This window comes from Protomyctophum parallelum, assembly GCF_964188405.1.
Source record: "Protomyctophum parallelum genome assembly, chromosome: 11".
Lineage (NCBI taxonomy): Eukaryota > Metazoa > Chordata > Actinopteri > Myctophiformes > Myctophidae > Protomyctophum > Protomyctophum parallelum.
The window spans coordinates 1,129,255-1,146,868 of NC_139707.1; the positions used below are offsets into that span (position 1 = coordinate 1,129,255).

Genomic DNA, 17,614 nt, shown 5'->3' on the forward strand with positions numbered 1-17,614 from the left:
CCTTGAGGTATATGATTGTTATAGAATATAAATAGAATAGAATACAATAGAAAAGCCAAAAACTAATCTTAAGAAAAAACATGTTGGGACCCCCCGAGGGTCTCGACCCACAGGTTGAGAACCACTGTGCTACATTTCAACGACCCCAGATGAACCAAATGGTGACCCCAAATGACCCTAACGGTGACCCCAGATGACCCTAACAGTGACCCCAGATGACCCTAAAGGTGACCCCAGATGACCCTAACGGTGACCCCAGATGACCCCTAACCGTGACCCCAGATGACCCTAACAGTGACTCCATGGAAACCAAAACATATTGATTATGTAAACACCCCCCCCCCCACACACCTGTTCCTGATTATTACATTATAATACAACACACTGTCTGTCTGTCCTCACAGCCTGTCTGTCTGTCCTCACAGCCTGTCTGTCTGTCCTCACAGCCTGTCTGTCTGTCCTCACAGCCTGTCTGTCTGTCCTCACAGCCCGTCTGTCCTCACAGCCTGTCTGTCTGTCCTCACAGCCTGTCTGTCCTCACAGCCCGTCTGTCTGTCTGTCCTCACAGCCTGTCTGTCCTCACAGCCTGTCTGTCTGTCCTCACAGCCTGTCTGTCTGTCCTCACAGCCTGTCTGTCTGTCCTCACAGCCTGTCTGTCTGTCCTCACAGCCTGTCTCAGTGTCTCACAGCCTGTCTGTCTGTCCTCACAGCCTGTCTGTCCTCACAGCCTGTCTGTCCTCACAGCCTGTCTGTCCTCACAGCCTGTCTGTCTGTCCTCACAGCCTGTCTCAGTGTCTCACAGCCTGTCTGTCTGTCCTCACAGCCTGTCTGTCTGTCCTCACAGCCTGTCTGTCCTCACAGCCCGTCTGTCTGTCCTCACAGCCTGTCTGTCTGTCCTCACAGCCCGTCTGTCCTCACACAGAGACACAGAGGAGTCACGGTTCAACTCAAACCCAGCGTAGAGCGGTTGAGTGAACGTGCTCTGCACGGTGTACAGGTGAGTCAGAGCGTCCTCTAACACTCTGTAGAAGGACAGAGTCCCGGCGGGACGGTCCAGATACACGGCTACTCTGTTGGAGCCAGAGGGGCGGATAGGAAGGACAGTCTCCTTACTATTGTGTCTGACAGAGTAAAGGTCACCATGCTGACCATCAGAACAGTGCAGACACCAGGACCGTTCATTCTCTCCAAGCTCACAGTCCAGACCCGTTCCTTTCCTACCGATGTCTCCGTCAGTCACTCCTATCCAAACCTTTCCACTGAACTGTACCTCACTGTAGCAGCGTTCATCTAGACTCTCTGAACTCAGAACCTGAGGCATTCTATCAAACCTGTCAGGATGATCAGGATATGAATGACGCTGACCATCCTGATGGGTCACCTTCCTGTTGTCCTCAGACAGAGAGAGGACACAGTGTGCTGTGTTTGTGTCCAGAGTGAGACGCTGGAAATCTGATGAGAAAACAACACAGTACACATTAAATACATCATTCACTGAATGATACGTGCACGGAGCACGACCGCACGTGCACACACACACACACACACACACACACAGTATCAGATGTACAAGCTCAAAGCGCGGCACGCAGTGATGCGCTGTGAGCTTGTAGATCTGCTATTTTTAAATAGCCAACGTATAAAATATGGATAAAGTGTTTAACCCATCCTCCCATTTTGGGCGGGAACCCCTTTTGGTGTTAGCACTATGTTATGCTTTAGCTATTGAAAAATAGCAGATCTACAAGCTCATAGCGCGCCACCGAGTGGCGCGCTACGAGCTTGTAGGTCTGCTATTTTTGAAAAATCGAGAACGACTGACATAGAAACATAGCTTTTTCAGAAAACTGTCAGGATGTCAAAGACCCCTGGAACCCCCCACGGACCCCCTGGAACCCTCCACGGACCCCCTGGAACCCTCCACGGACCCCCTGGAACCCCCCCAGTTCCACAACATGTTGCAACGCAACACGTTGTGAGCTTGAAGATCAGATATTTTCAGCAGATATGGTGTAGAGGGAAAAGGAGGGTCCGAGGATAGATCCCAGACAGACAGACAGACAGACAGACAGACAGACAGACAGACAGACAGACAGACAGACAGACAGACAGACAGACAGACAGACAGACAGACAGACTCACGTGTTGTAAGGAGTTGAGGTTCACAGCGTTGAGGTTTAGTCCAGCGTTCTCCTCCATGATTCACACTGTAGGAAGTAGAACAACAATGAATCAAGTCAAAACCTGCTGCTTAATGTCTCACATCGGCCTGTTTTAGTCCCACCAAATATTTACTAAACACATTTTGTCATCATTCTCCCACAGACTCCGTCCAAACATCACTCGTTGGAAGAGGAGGTCGGACGCGATTTTTATTATTTGTTTAATTCGAAGCGCAGTTGCGTTTCGCTGACTTTGGGACTGGTTTGGGGCGGGAGGGGGGTTTGAATGTAATTATTGACTGTTGGTTTGAGTTTGTTTTCTTGTTTGTTTATTTAATTTAGTAGGGAAAGAGACAGGGAGAGACGTCATTGTGAAGTGTACTGTTTACCTGTGATTTCGTCAATTACAACTTCCTACATAAAGTGTTCAGAGTAAACCCCACCATCCTGCTGATTTATTCCTTAGTTAATAATTTGCCTTGCTGTGAAGAGGGCGATTGTTACACACTGATACTTCTATCATCTCTATAGATAGATTATAGACATGTTAAATATATCAATACTTCTATCCTCATGTCTTTAGACTATGATGTCATTTAGAACACCGTTTAGATTCAGATGCTGTTTATCATTCTAGTATATCATGGTGAACATCATAACACTCACTGTAAATCACTGTCTGTATCAATCACTGTACATTCAAAATGTTAGAAATAGAACCATGGAACACAGACACAGACGATACTGTATATTAATGTTATAATACAGGGGTGGGCAACTTTGTACTTTCCCCCCTAAAGGAACGCTTGGAGGAAGCTGCCACCAGGTTTATTGACTAACACTAAGACTAGACTAAGACTAGACCATTTCAGATGAGTAAAATAGGACTAAAACTAAAGCGTGTGTTATTCAAAAGACTAAATTGGAATTAGCTGTCAAAATGAACACTGGCCAGGCTACCATATGCAGCGTTGCAAACTGCATAATATTGCTGCCCTACAGAACAGATGTGAGTCAAGCAAGAACCCTCATGAAACCGAGGTGTTCAGAGAGCAACATCTAGTGGTCTATTGCACCTTTAAATCTGAGATTGTTTTGGGTCCATTTGGTTACAACGGAGCTTGTAATTGGCTATTTTAACCCATTTAGGCCTGACGTCGAAATTTAAAAGAATGTCTTCTAAATTCTGACAGTTTTCTGAAATACCTGTTTCTGTATCAGTGGTAGGGCATTAACGACTTGAGATTTTTCCCAGTCGACTTGTCGGACAGTAAAGTATCGATTTATCGATTTATCGTTTATGGCGACGGGGGGGGGGGGGGGGGGGGGGGCGGACGCGCGGGGGATTTAACAGGGGCGGGTGGAGCTGCCGCGCGCTCAAATACGGAGCATGTCAAACAAAGCACTGCGCATTCAGTGGCCTCTCCAATATGACACAGTCACAGTGCATGTATCATCTATATCAGAGGTTCCCAAACACCGGTGCCGTCCGCGGGACACGTGGCACTGGTACGCAAGAGGGGAATTCTAAGTTTTGCGTCGTTTAAAAATGTCCAATCTTTGTATCTTTAGCAGCAGCAGCTGTAGGCTATTTTGTGGCGATCGCGTTAATGAAACCAAACGCTACACGCGGTTCCGGTACAGGATTATTATTTCATGTGAATCATGTCAAAATGAAAAGATGATGTTATCCAGGTAAAGTAGTGGTATTGGCACACAGCGCAGCAGCAGCACCGAGAACACAATAAGAGATATAACATTATTATTCTCCTCCTCCTCCTCCACAACTCGATAACGTTCTCATGTTAGTTTGTTACTCATTTTCTGAGCCATGCAAATAAACAACAACCCGCACTGACCGGAGACGGAGAGGTTCATGTGCGCTGCGCGTAAAGCTTAGCCAGAAACAGACAGTCATTGCGTCAGCATGAATGTAGCCTCGGGAACCCAGACGTTATATTTCCAGCACGGAGGTGAGGGGGATATCGTTTGGGGGTAACGTTTGCGTGCTTCTATCTGTTACTTCTCTGACACAGCGCAGTTCAAACAGACTTCAGCCAGTCTCAATAGTGGGACACCGCGCGCTGAGAGCCACATAGCCTACACAGCTGCATTTGGTTTTTAATTAAGGGCGCGTTCTGAATGCAATGAAAAAAGGGGAGAAAAAAAAAAAAAAAGCTCAACTTTCGACTCGCGCTGCTGCGAGTCGACTCGTGACTCGTTTATCGATAAATCGATTTTTTGATTAATGCCCTAATCAGTGGTGCTCAATATTTCATGTCAAGGACCCCAAAATTATATGTAACTGGCCGCAGACCCCCATCTGAAAATATGTTGTTCCAGGGACCCCCACACACCCCCCAGAAGCAAAGATTTGAGTAAAAAATGTTCGCGCTGAAAGAATATATATTCAAAGATTTGTGCCACACTTTCATGATTTTTCAAAAATAGCAGACCTACAAGCTCACCGAGTGCCACGCTATGAGCTTGTAGATCTGCTATTTTTCAATAGCTAAAGTGTAACATAATGCTTCAAACACCAAAAGGGGTTCCCGCCCCAAAATGGGTTAAAATTGTCTAAAGGCAACCTTAGGCACCAGTGCCAACATTGGCACAAATACGGAGGGTGATCACTGGCACACTGCGGCATAAGTGTGTGAAAGAGCCTTTTTTGTTTAAAATACTATAACTAACTATTAAAAAAAAGATAGCCAACATATAAAATATGGATAAAGTGTTCAACCCATTCTGAACGGGAACCCCTTTTGGTGTTAGCACTATGTTATGCTTTAGCCATTGAAAAATAGAAGATCTACAAGCTCGTAGCGCGCCACCGAGTGGCGCGCTACGAGATTGTAGGTCTGCTATTTTTGAAAAATCGAAGAACGACTGACATAGAAACATAGCTTTTTCAGAAAACTGTCAGGATGTAGAAGACCCCTGGAACCCCCCCAAGGACCCCCTGGAACAGACAGACAGACAGACAGACAGACAGACAGACAGACAGACAGGATGTAGAAACATTCACCCATTCACACACACATTCATACACCGATGACAGAGGTAAGTAATTACATCCAATTACATTCTACATTAATTAAAACTCAGAACAATAACCCACCTATCTCCCTAGTCAGAGTTCTGTTATATTTCCACCCTCACCCCAGAGGGACACATATTACACATTACATTGCACACTACTGTCGTAGCAAAAACAGCCAATCTACAAGCTCACAACAATGAACAATGTGACGCCTTTTGAGCTTGTGGATCAGCTATTCTTGCTATTATTTGAACTGAAATCCTGAATTATTCTTTTGCTATTTTTGAATTGGAATCCTGAAAAGTAACATTTTTATTTATTCAAATGCATTTAACTTTATGAACCAAATACAAATACATTGGCCATACAAAATAGACATCAAAACAATAATATATCAATGTTCGGATATATATACCTGCGGGCCGCTTTAAGTGATGGTGGGGGCTGCATGTGGCCCCCGGGCCGCCAGTTGGCCCCCCATGTATGTTATATATAACCATGGAACATAGACACTATCTACTGTGTATTAATCTATGTTATATAACCATGGAACACAGACACTATCTACTGTATATTAATCTATGTTATAGAACCATGGAACACAGACACTATCTACTGTATATTAATCTATGTTATAGAACCATGGAACACAGACACTATCTACTGTATATTAATCTATGTTATAGAACCATGGAACATAGACACTATCTACTGTACATTAATCTATGTTATAGAACCATGGAACATACACTATCTACTGTATATTAATCTATGTTATAGAACCATGGAACACAGACACTATCTACTGTATATTAATCTATGTTATAGATTATAGAACCATGGAACATAGACACTATCTACTGTATATTAATCTATGTTATAGATTATAGAACCATGGAACATAGACACTATCTACTGTATATTAATCTATGTTATAGAACCATGGAACATAGACACTATCTACTGTATATTAATCTATGTTATAGAACCATGGAACATAGTCACTATCTACTGTATATTCAATCTCTGCTAGAATGAACCATGGATCATATGGTAATATGACATGATAATATGGGAAACTGCATTTCTAAAGCGCTTTACATTACAATGTAGTTCACATTCACCCACCGATGGCAGAGGAAAACATGCATGCTCATCGGGAGCTGTTAGGGGTTCAGAGAGTCTTGCTCAAGGACACTTCGACATGTAGCAGCCAGGAGGAGCCGGGAATTTAACCTGGAACCTTTGACGGCCGCTCTACACAAGTCTACTCACTTGACAGTCTCCAGGGCAACAGACAGCTTCTTCAGAGCAGAGTCTCCTAAGTGGCTGAAGTTCAAGTCCAGCTGTTTCAGCTGGGAGGAGGGGTTGGAGGTCACAGCTGAAGCCAGAGAAGAACAGCCTTCCTCTGTGACTCCACAGCCTGACAACCTGCAGAGAAATACACATTTAACAAAGTGCTGTGTTGACGTTCACGTAGAGATCCACACAGAGAGAACACACATTCTTTACCCCAGGATCTGCAGTCCACACTGTGGACTCTTCAGTAACGCAGAGAGCTGGAGCAGTTGTGATTCCTGCAGGGAGATGAAACTGAGGTCCAATTCTTTCAGATGGAGAAGATTAGAGCTGAGAGCTGAGAGCAGAACTTCAAATCCTGTCTGTGTGAAGATACAGCCAGCAAGTCTGTAATTACACATGGAATATCTGGACTGAATATCACAGTTTTGGAGTAAAGAGATGGAAAGAGAAGGTAGGCAGGGATAATGTGAAGTAAATCATCATAATCTTAATCTTCCAACATAGGAATTGTGTGTGTGTAAGTGTGTGTGTGCGTGCGTGCCAACATGACTACATACTGTAATCACTGTACCCCATTAGTTCACATAATGATAATCCCCTAGCAGCCATGATGGATCACATATTGTAGTTACTGTACCGTAGCATTGATAATGATAATTCCCTAGCAGCCATGATGGAGCACATATTGTAGTTACTGTACCGTAGCATTGATAATGATAATTCCCTATCAGCCATGATGGATCACATATTGTAGTTACTGTACCGCAGCATTGATAATGATAATCCCCTAGCAGCCATGATGGATCACATATTGTAGTTACTGTACCGTAGCATTGATAATGATAATCCCCTAGCAGCCATGATGGATCACATATTGTAGTTACTGTACCGTAGCATTGTGATGTGAGAGTGTGAATTAGACAACACAAACTCTGACCATATTATTATTCTAATCAGTGGGATACCATGATGTCAACTTTATTAACCCTTTTACTGCTGCCATTTATTGAGAAATTAGGACCTAATTCATGCCAGCATTTTTTTAATTTGAGCTCTTATTTTGAAAAGCCACATTTTGCCTCAACCGGAAGTGAGCTTATCCCTGCCAGCTTTACGTTGCCAAGACAACCTTTGTTTACATGATCGAAAAATGCCGGTACATTTTTGCACTCCACAACGTCGGCTCGTGCCGTCAAAGAAACGCTGTTTTGACCAAAAATGCCATCTGGGACAAGGAATAGGAGATACAGGCGATTGAAAGAAACGGATAGAATGGATTCTTATGGCGACGGTGAATTAATATGAACGATCCAGTGCAGTGCTAACAACAGTGCTAGCTAACCGGCTAACGTGAGTAGCATTATGGCTTGATCAATCATATGCACTAATAAAGGGCAATTGCCGAAGGGCTTCGGCAATGGCAGCAAGCGTTAATATCAAATTAATGCTTCAATTGCCGAAGGGCTTCGGCAATGGCAGGAAGACGGTTAACACTCTTATTATTAAGAATCAAACTATAAATAATAAAACAGAACTAATGTAAATAATAATGTGACCTCAGTATCTCCAGATGACAGTTTGGACTCTTCAATGCAGCAGTGAGCAGGTCCATGGATGGATCCGTTATGTCATTATAACTGATGTCCAATTCTCTTAGATGTGAAGGATTAGAGCTGAGAGCTGAAGCCACAATCTCATATTCTGCCTCTCGGAGGTCAAAGCCAACAAGTCTGTAAATGTAGATGATGTAAAATCAGTGATCATCAACACAGATTAGATCAAATTCATGTTCAATGAAATGAACTATAAAGTGTAATGTAAATGTACCAATGTCTAGTTGGTCAGATATTGACAGGTCATATAAGAACAGGCTAGTTGGTCAGATATTGACAGGTCATATAAGAACAGGGAACCAGAAAACATCAAAGTGAAAGACAGATAATCTGTATTAACACATTCTGACCTGAGATCAGATTCTAAAAATGTCTTCTACATCCTGACAGTTTTCTGAAAAAGCTATGTTTCTATGTCAGTCGTTCTTCGATTAAAATAGCAGACCTACAAGCTCATAGCGCGCCACCGAGTGGCGCGCTATGAGCTTGTAGATCTGCTATTTTTCAATAGCTAAAGCATAACATAATGTTTAAAACACCAAAAGGGGTTCCCGGCCAAAATGGTTTAATACTACAGTGTGTAACTTGCATTGATTGATCTATGAATGTTCTTATTTAGTCTTTTTACTTTGTTCTCTGTGCGTACACACACACACACACACACACACACACACACACACACACACACACACACACACACACACACACACACACACACACACACACACACTTAAAGACCTAATTATTATTATAGTAATTAGGTGTGATGGTAGATTGATTCTAACAGGTTTTCTATCCACATGACTACTAACCGAGCCTTTCTGCTGTTCCTCACAGCTGGGAGTAGTCTGAATCTCGCCCCCCATTCTGCTGATGTGTTGTATTGTTGCAGGTCAAACTCCTCCAGAAGCTCGTCTGACGTCATCAGTATGAAGGCCAAAGCTGAACACTGGCTCTGAGACAGTTGTGTCTTTGATCTGTCCGCTGACTTCAGGTACTGTTGGATCTCCTGATGTACTGAGAGGTCGTTCATCTCCATCAGACAGTGGAAGATGTTGATGAATCTGTCAGGAGAGAGACTCTCATCTTCCATTTTCATCTCCTTCAGGTTGTTGATGACTCTCTGGATGCTCTCTGGACTGTTCTCTGTGTGACCCAGCAGGCCTCCTAACAGACTCTGGTTGGACTCCAGCGAGAGGCCATGAAGGAAGCGGACAAAGAGGTCCAGGTGGCCGTTCTTACTCTTCAGGGCTTTTTCGCTGGCTCTCTGCAGGAAGTCCTCCAAGGAACTGACATCATCTCCCAGGAATGTCTTCAGTACCTCCATGTTCTTCTGTGTGAAACAGTGCATCAGGTAGACTGCAGCCAGGAACTCCTGGATGCTCAGATGAACAAAGCTGTAGATCTTTCTCTGAGATCGAACGGTCTCTTCTTTGAAGATCTCTGTGCACACTCCCGAGTACAGCGCGGCGTGGTTCACATCGAGACCACACTCTTCCAGGTCTTCTTGGTAGAACGTGATGCTGCCTTTCTTCAGATGTACAAACGCCAGCAGGCACAGCATCAGAAGAACATCCCTGTCAGTCTCGCCATACTTCGTCATCATCTTTTTTATCATGATCGATATGAACTGGCTGAACATCCCGGTCAGGCTCTTGGGCAGCTGTCCTGTCTTGCCTGTCTTCACCAGGTCCTCCACAACGGTAGCGGTCATCCAACAGAAGACTGGGATGTGACACATGATGTGGATGCTCTTTGATGTCTTCACGTGTGAGATGATGGTGCTGGCCAGCTCCTCATCATCACTGAACATCTTCCTGAAGAACTCCTCCTTCTGGGGGTCTGTGAACCCTCGTATTTCTGTCACCATGTCAACGCATTCAGGAGGGATCTGATAGGCTGCTGCAGGTCTGGTGGTTATCCAGAGGAGAGCCGAGGGGAGCAGATTCCTCTTGATGAGGTTCGTCAACAGCAGGCCCACCGATGATGTCACCGTGACATCAGAGACGACGTCATTGTTGTCGAAGGCGTCGGAATCGACGTCAATGTTCTGGAATTTCAGCGAAAACCTGCTTTCATCGAGACCATCGAAGATGAAGCCAACTTTCCAGGCAGCGAGCTGCTCTGCTGTGACCTTCTCTAACGTTGGATGGAAAACATGGATCAGTGAGAGAAGACTGTGCTGCTCATCTCGGACCAAGTTCAGCTCCCGGAATGCGAAGAAAACCAGGAGATTGATGTCTTGGTTCTCCAAACCTCTCGCCCAGTCCAGAGCGAACTTACGCGCAGAGAATGTCTTCCCGATGCCAGCGATGCCAATGGTCAGAACTCTGCTGCTGGGTGTGTCTCTGCCAGGGAGGAGGGTCTTAAAGATGGCACGGCACTTGATTATGACGTCATAGAGGGTCTTCATGCTGGAGGCGGTCTCAAGCTGCCACACCTCATGTTGCTGATTAACCCCTTGACTCCCTCCCGCTGATAGGTGGAGTTCTGTGTAGATGTCGGAGAGGGAGGAGGGCTCTTCAGTGACGTATGCCACATGATCAAGACCGTCGAAAGTGACCTTATAGACCTTTAAATACTCCGGCAGACGGACATCTGACATGAGGAGACAATTAATACATGGTAAACATTATGCTTCATTTACAACTTTACATTGAACAATCCATAGCATTAAAACTACTATGTATAATATATATCCTCCAGAAAATCTAAATTTGTAAAAGAAAAAAAGGAGAAAATTGGCTAAAATAAACAACATTGGATCGTTTTTTTTAGTCTAAATGTATGTGTTTATCATCAGTATTTGTAATTGGACATTGAGACAGGAATACAACGAGTATATTTAATCTGATGAGTCTGCTGCTATTTAAACATTTCATTAATTGAAATAAAATGTTGGTGTAAAATGTGTCCAGTCTTACTGTGTCCAGGTGAGGTTTGACTGAATGTCTTCTGTCCAGGTGTGTTTCTGAATGTCTCTCTGTGGAGATGAAAACAATAGAATATATACATATAGATGAAGACAATAGAATATATACATAGATACATATAGATGAAGACAATAGAATATATACATATAGATACATATGTATCTAACGGTTAATTTTCCAGGCGGGTAGCCGATGGCATTATCCGGTTAATTAACGGTTGTTGATTTTTTTTAATAGGCTACCCCAAATGTAATATGCATAGTATAGGCTACATAATTAAAGTTGGTAGACGAATGGTATAAATGTATGTATGCTCCTTTTTAAAAGACAAACTAAATGTTGTTAAAGCAACATTTAACAATATAAATAAATTGTTGTAGGCTTAATCATCAATAAACAACGCATCACATCTGCACGCATGCATCTGAACGTCTACAGTACAGAGGTCCGCCGGTTCTATTCCAAAACATAAAGAAGTCCAGTCCAGATCTGAGCAGCCTATAGCCTAACTATAAAGCCACTGGACGCATGGGCTAAGCCTTTTTTAATTATTAAGGACGATCAGCATGCATGTCACCGTGTTCAGTTTCTTGACCTTTCGCTGACGAGAAACCCCTCAAACATGGATAGCACATGGCTAACTTGATAGCCGTAAGCCGTGCCAGTGTGGGGAGAACTTTGGGACATTGAGGGGGCAGAAAACAGCGCCCGAGCAGCGCTGTTCATGCAGCCTGGAGTGTGACAAGCTGGGCGGCGCAAATAACAGCAATTTTAGGCATGTGTGCAACAGTTTTGTACAGTATTGTACAGTGACAACTACAGTCTCTGTAATGTTTATGTTGTACTATTACTAAAAACAATCTAAAATAAAGGGATTTAAGATCAGAACACGCATTTATTATTATGCAAATTAACCATGAAGCTGATAAGCATACTCGGATATTTCTTAACGGTCGGCTAACCGGCTAGCCCCTGACATCGGGTATGGGCTCTGATGACGCAGAGGAGAGAACACGCCCCCAGCGCCCACAGCGGGAATCGAACCCAGGACCTTCTAGCTGTGAGGCGACAACACTACCGACTGTGCCACTGTCCCCCCTCTTGGTTTTATTTTTTATAAAGATTTTAAACCTAATAAACAAATCAGCTCCGTCGTTAAAACTCTCTTCTTCCAATCATCGCCACGGTCAAATCATACCTCCCCTTAAAACAGCTGGAGATGGTTATCCATGCTTTGATTTCATCAAGAATAGATGATTGCAACTCTTTGTATATTGTGAGGGTACCTACCCTAGGGGACACGGGGAGAACATGTGAGGGTACCTACCCTAGGGGACACGGGGAGAACATGTGAGGGTACCTACCCTAGGGGACACGGGGGGAACATGTGAGGGTACCTACCCTATAGGGGACACGGGGAGAACATGTGAGGGTACCTACCCTAGGGGAGACGGGGAGAACATGTGAGGGTACCTTCCCTAGGGGACACGGGGAGAACATGCGAGGGTACCTACCCTAGGGACACGGGGAGAACATGTGAGGGTACCTACCCTAGGGGACACGGGGGGAACATGTGAGGGTACCTACCCTATAGGGGACACGGGGAGAACATGTGAGGGTACCTACCCTAGGGGACACGGGGGGAACATGTGAGGGTACCTACCCTATAGGGGACACGGGGAGAACATGTGAGGGTACCTACCCTAGGGGAGACGGGGAGAACATGTGAGGGTACCTTCCCTAGGGGACACGGGGAGAACATGCGAGGGTACCTACCCTAGGGACACGGGGAGAACATGTGAGGGTACCTACCCTAGGGGACACGGGGAGAACATGTGAGGGTACCTACCCTAGGAGACACGGGGAGAACATGTGAGGGTACCTACCCTAGGGGACACGGGGAGAACATGTGAGGGTACCTACCCTAGGGGAAACGGGGAGAACATGTGAGGGTACCTACCCTAGGGGACACGGGGAGAACATGTGAGGGTACCTACCCTAGGGGACACGGGGAGAACATGTGAGGGTACTATACCCTAGGGGACACGGGGAGAACATGTGAGGGTACTATACCCTAGGGGACACTGGGAGAACATGTGAGGGTACTATACCCTAGGGGACACTGGGAGAACATGTGAGGGTACTATACCCTAGGGGACACTGGGAGAACATGTGAGGGTACTATACCCTAGGGGAAACGGGGAGAACATACAAACTCCTCCACACAGAAAGGCCCTTTCGCCAACCCCGCCTCGGGTATGGGCTCTGATGACGCAGAGGAGAGAACACGCCCCCAGCGCCCACAGCGGGAATCGAACCCAGGACCTTCTAGCTGTGAGGCGACAACACTACCGACGGGTACCTACCCTAGGGGACACAGGGAGAACATGTGAGGGTACCTACCCTAGGGGACACGGGGAGAACATGTGAGGGTACCTACCATAGGGGACACGGGGAGAACATGTGATGGTACCTACCCTAGGGGACACGGGGAGAACATGTGAGGGTACCTACCCTATAGGGACACGGGGAGAACATGTGAGGGTACCAACCCTAGGGGACACGGGGAGAACATGTGAGGGTACCTACCCTAGGGGACATGGGGAGAACATGTGAGCGTACCTACCCTAGGGGACACGGGGAGAACATACAAACTCCACACAGAAAGGCCCTTTCGCCAACCCTGCCTCGGGTATGGGCTCTGATGACGCAGAGGAGAGAACACACCCCCAGCGCCCACAGCGGGAATCGAACCCAGGACCTTCTAGCTGTGAGGCGACATCACTACCGACTGTGCCACTGTCCCCCCTCTTGGTTTTATTTTTGATAAATATTTCAAACTTAATAAACAAATCAGCTCCGTCGTTAAAACTATCTTCTTCCAATCATCGCCACGGTACAAATCCTACCTCCCCCTAAAAACAGCTGGAGATGGTTATCCATGCTTTGATTTCATCAAGAATAGATTATTGCAACTCTTTGTATATTGGCATCGACCAGGCATCACTCAGGCGTTTACAGCTAGTGCAGAACACAGCTGCCCGCCTTCTCACCGGCACTATAAAATATTTTATAGTGTATATTGTATAGTGTTATAGTGTATATTGTATAGTGTTACAGTGTCATAGTGTTGTATATATTTATAGGAGGGTTGACATACTGTGAATCAGGAGGTCCAGGTTCGTTACTGAAGTTAGGAGGTTTTCCTTTAGACTTGTCACTCTTCACAGACAGAAGGCTGGGAGTTGGAGACTCTGCTCTGTGGTGGACACTTCTGGAATCATACAGACAGAAAAAACAATACATAAACAACAGAGACAGTGAATAATACTACTAGAAATAATACTAAGTAAATAACAGACAGTAATTAGCATAACAGTAGCTTGTATTCCATGTAGTACAAACGGTGCAATTGAATGATTTGCCCAAGGAGATAAAGACGAGTGCCTCTCTAAACACTTAAAACTTAGGTCAGGATTGAGAAGGCGTTTTTAGAATCCTGAATGGGTCTGTTGAATTGAGCAATTGTAACAGTTATCTCCTTAACACATTCCGACCAGGATTACTGCATGTTTACTGTTTACTGCAGGAGGGTTGACATACTGTGAATCAGGAGGTCCAGGTTCGTTACTGAAGTTAGGAGGTTTTCCTTTAGACTTGTCACTCTTCACAGACAGAAGGCTGGGAGTTGGAGACTCTGCTCTGTGGTGGACACTTCTGGAATCATACAGACAGAAAAAACAATACATAAACAACAGAGAGAGTGAATAATACTACTAGAAATAATACTAAGTAAATAACAGACAGTAATTAGCATAACAGTAGCTTGTATTCCATGTAGTACAAACGTACGCAATGGAATGATTTGCCCAAGGAGATAAAGACAAGTGCCTCTCTAAACACTTAAAACTTAGGTCAGGATTGAGAAGGCGTTTTTAGAATCCTGAATGGGTCTGTTGAATTGAGCAATTGTAACAGTTATCTCCTTAACACATTCCGACCAGGATTACTGCATGTTTTTGTGAGGGCACCTACCCTAGGGGACACGGGGAGAACATGTGAGGGTACCTACCCTAGGGGACACGGGGAGAACATGTGAGGGTACCTACCCTAGGGGACACGGGGAGAACATGTGAGGGTACCTACCCTAGGGGACATGGGGAGAACATGTGAGGGTACCTACCCTAGGGGACACGGGGAGAACATGTGAGGGTACCTACCCTAAGGGACACGGGGATAACATGTGAGGGTACCTACCCTAGGGGACACGGGGAGAACATGTGATGGTACCTACCCTAGGGGACACGGGGAGAACATGTGAGGGTACCTACCCTAGGGGACACGGGGAGAACATGTGAGGGTACCTACCCTAGGGGACATGGGGAGAACATGTGAGGGTACCTACCCTAGGGGACACGGGGAGAACATGTGAGGGTACCTACCCTAGGGGACACGGGGAGAACATGTGAGGGTACCTACCCTAGGGGACACGGGGAGAACATGTGAGGGTACCTACCCTAGGGGACACGGGGAGAACATGTAAGGGTACCTACCCTAGGGGAGACGGGGAGAACATGTGAGGGTACCTACCCTAAGGGACACGGGGATAACATGTGAGAGTACCTACCCTAGGGGACACGGGGAGAACATGTGATGGTACCTACCCTAGGGGACACGGGGAGAACATGTGAGGGTACCTACCCTAGGGGACACGGGGAGAACATGTGAGGGTACCTACCCTAGGGGACATGGGGAGAACATGTGAGGGTACCTACCCTAGGGGACACGGGGAGAACATGTGAGGGTACCTACCCTAGGGGACACGGGGAGAACATGTGAGGGTACCTACCCTAGGGGACACGGGGAGAACATGTGAGGGTACCTACCCTAGGGGACACGGGGAGAACATGTAAGGGTACCTACCCTAGGGGAGACGGGGAGAACATGTGAGGGTACCTACCGTAGGGGACACGGGGAGAACATGCGAGGGTACATACCCTAGGGGACACGGGGAGAACATGCGAGGGTACCTACCCTAGGGGACACAGGGAGAACATGTGAGGGTACCTACCCTAGGGGACACGGGGAGAACATGTGAGGGTACCTACCCTAGGGGACACGGGGAGAACATGTGATGGTACCTACCCTAGGGGACACGGGGAGAACATGTGAGGGTACCTACCCTATAGGGACACGGGGAGAACATGTGAGGGTACCAACCCTAGGGGACACGGGGAGAACATGTGAGGGTACCTACCCTAGGGGACATGGGGAGAACATGTGAGGGTACCTACCCTAGGGAACACGGGGAGAACATACAAACTCCACACAGAAAGGCCCTTTCGCCAACCCCGCCTCGGGTATGGGCTCTGATGACGCAGAGGAGAGAACACGCCCCCAGCGCCCACAGCGGGAATCGAACCCAGGACCTTCTAGCTGTGAGGCGACAACACTACCGACTGTGCCACTGTCCCCCCTCTTGGTTTTATTTTTGATAAATATTTCAAACTTAATAAACAAATCAGCTCCATCGTTAAAACTCTCTTCTTCCAATCATCGCCACGGTCAAATCCTACCTCCCCCTAAAAACAGCTGGAGATGGTTATCCATGCTTTGATTTCATCAAGAATAGATTATTGCAACTCTTTGTATATTGGCATCGACCAGGCATCACTCAGGCGTTTACAGCTAGTGCAGAACACAGCTGCCCGCCTTCTCACCGGCACTATAAAATATTTTATAGTGTATATTGTATAGTGTTATAGTGTATATTGTATAGTGTTACAGTGTCATAGTGTTGTATATATTTATAGGAGGGTTGACATACTGTGAATCAGGAGGTCCAGGTTCGTTACTGAAGTTAGGAGGTTTTCCTTTAGACTTGTCACTCTTCACAGACAGAAGGCTGGGAGTTGGAGACTCTGCTCTGTGGTGGACACTTCTGGAATCATACAGACATAAATAACAATACATAAACAACAGAGACAGTGAATAATACTACTAGAAATAATACTAAGTAAATAACAGACAGTAATTAGCATAACAGTAGCTTGTATTCCATTTAGTACAAACGGTGCAATGGAATGATTTGCCCAAGGAGATAAAGACAAGTGCCTCTCTAAACACTTAAAACTTAGGTCAGGATTGAGAAGGCGTTTTTAGAATCCTGAATGGGTCTGTTGAATTGAGCAATTGTAACAATTATCTCCTTAAAACATTCCGACCAGGATTACTGCATGTTTTTGTGAGGGCACCTACCCTAGGGGACACGGGGAGAACATGTGAGGGTACCTACCCTAAGGGACACGGGGAGAACATGTGAGGGTACCTACCCTAGGGGACACGGGGAGAACATGTGAGGGTACCTACCCTAGGGGACATGGGGAGAACATGTGAGGGTACCTACCCTAGGGGACACGGGGAGAACATGTGAGGGTACCTACCCTAGGGGACACGGGGAGAACATGTGAGGGTACCTACCCTAGGGGACATGGGGAGAACATGTGAGGGTACCTACCCTAGGGGACACGGGGAGAACATGTGAGGGTACCTACCCTAGGG

The 17,614-nt window shown here is 45.9% G+C and overlaps 2 protein-coding genes and 2 long non-coding RNA genes across 4 annotated transcripts in view; 2 read left to right on the forward strand and 2 right to left on the reverse strand.

Moving 5' to 3' along the window:
• The window catches only part of LOC310866472 (NACHT, LRR and PYD domains-containing protein 3-like), a 362,173-nt gene that overhangs the window by 90,480 nt on the left and 254,079 nt on the right, over positions 1–17,614 (reverse strand). Inside the window, exons 6-8 of the mRNA XM_083776089.1 lie at positions 16,881–16,994; positions 14,657–14,770; positions 14,214–14,327 (exon numbers count right to left, since the gene is read on the reverse strand). Of these exons, the coding sequence (XP_083632215.1) occupies positions 14,214–14,327; positions 14,657–14,770; positions 16,881–16,994 (342 nt within the window). The remainder of the gene's footprint in view (positions 1–14,213; positions 14,328–14,656; positions 14,771–16,880; positions 16,995–17,614) is intronic.
• Positions 1–17,614, forward strand: part of LOC310866473 — a 311,387-nt gene that overhangs the window by 80,726 nt on the left and 213,047 nt on the right. The gene's annotated exons all lie outside the window — the stretch shown is intronic.
• The window catches only part of LOC310866474, a 117,314-nt gene that overhangs the window by 384 nt on the left and 99,316 nt on the right, over positions 1–17,614 (forward strand). The window contains exon 2 of the long non-coding RNA XR_014569921.1: positions 8–113. This is a non-coding gene — a long non-coding RNA (uncharacterized lncRNA). The remainder of the gene's footprint in view (positions 1–7; positions 114–17,614) is intronic.
• LOC310866362 (protein NLRC3-like) lies at positions 801–10,725 on the reverse strand (the record flags this gene model as incomplete). Its single annotated transcript, XM_083775971.1, has 6 exons — positions 801–1,452; positions 2,143–2,207; positions 6,481–6,636; positions 6,718–6,891; positions 8,064–8,237; positions 8,933–10,725. 6 exons carry the CDS (start codon positions 10,723–10,725, stop codon positions 839–841), a joined length of 2,976 nt encoding a protein of 991 aa, XP_083632097.1. The 3' UTR covers positions 801–838.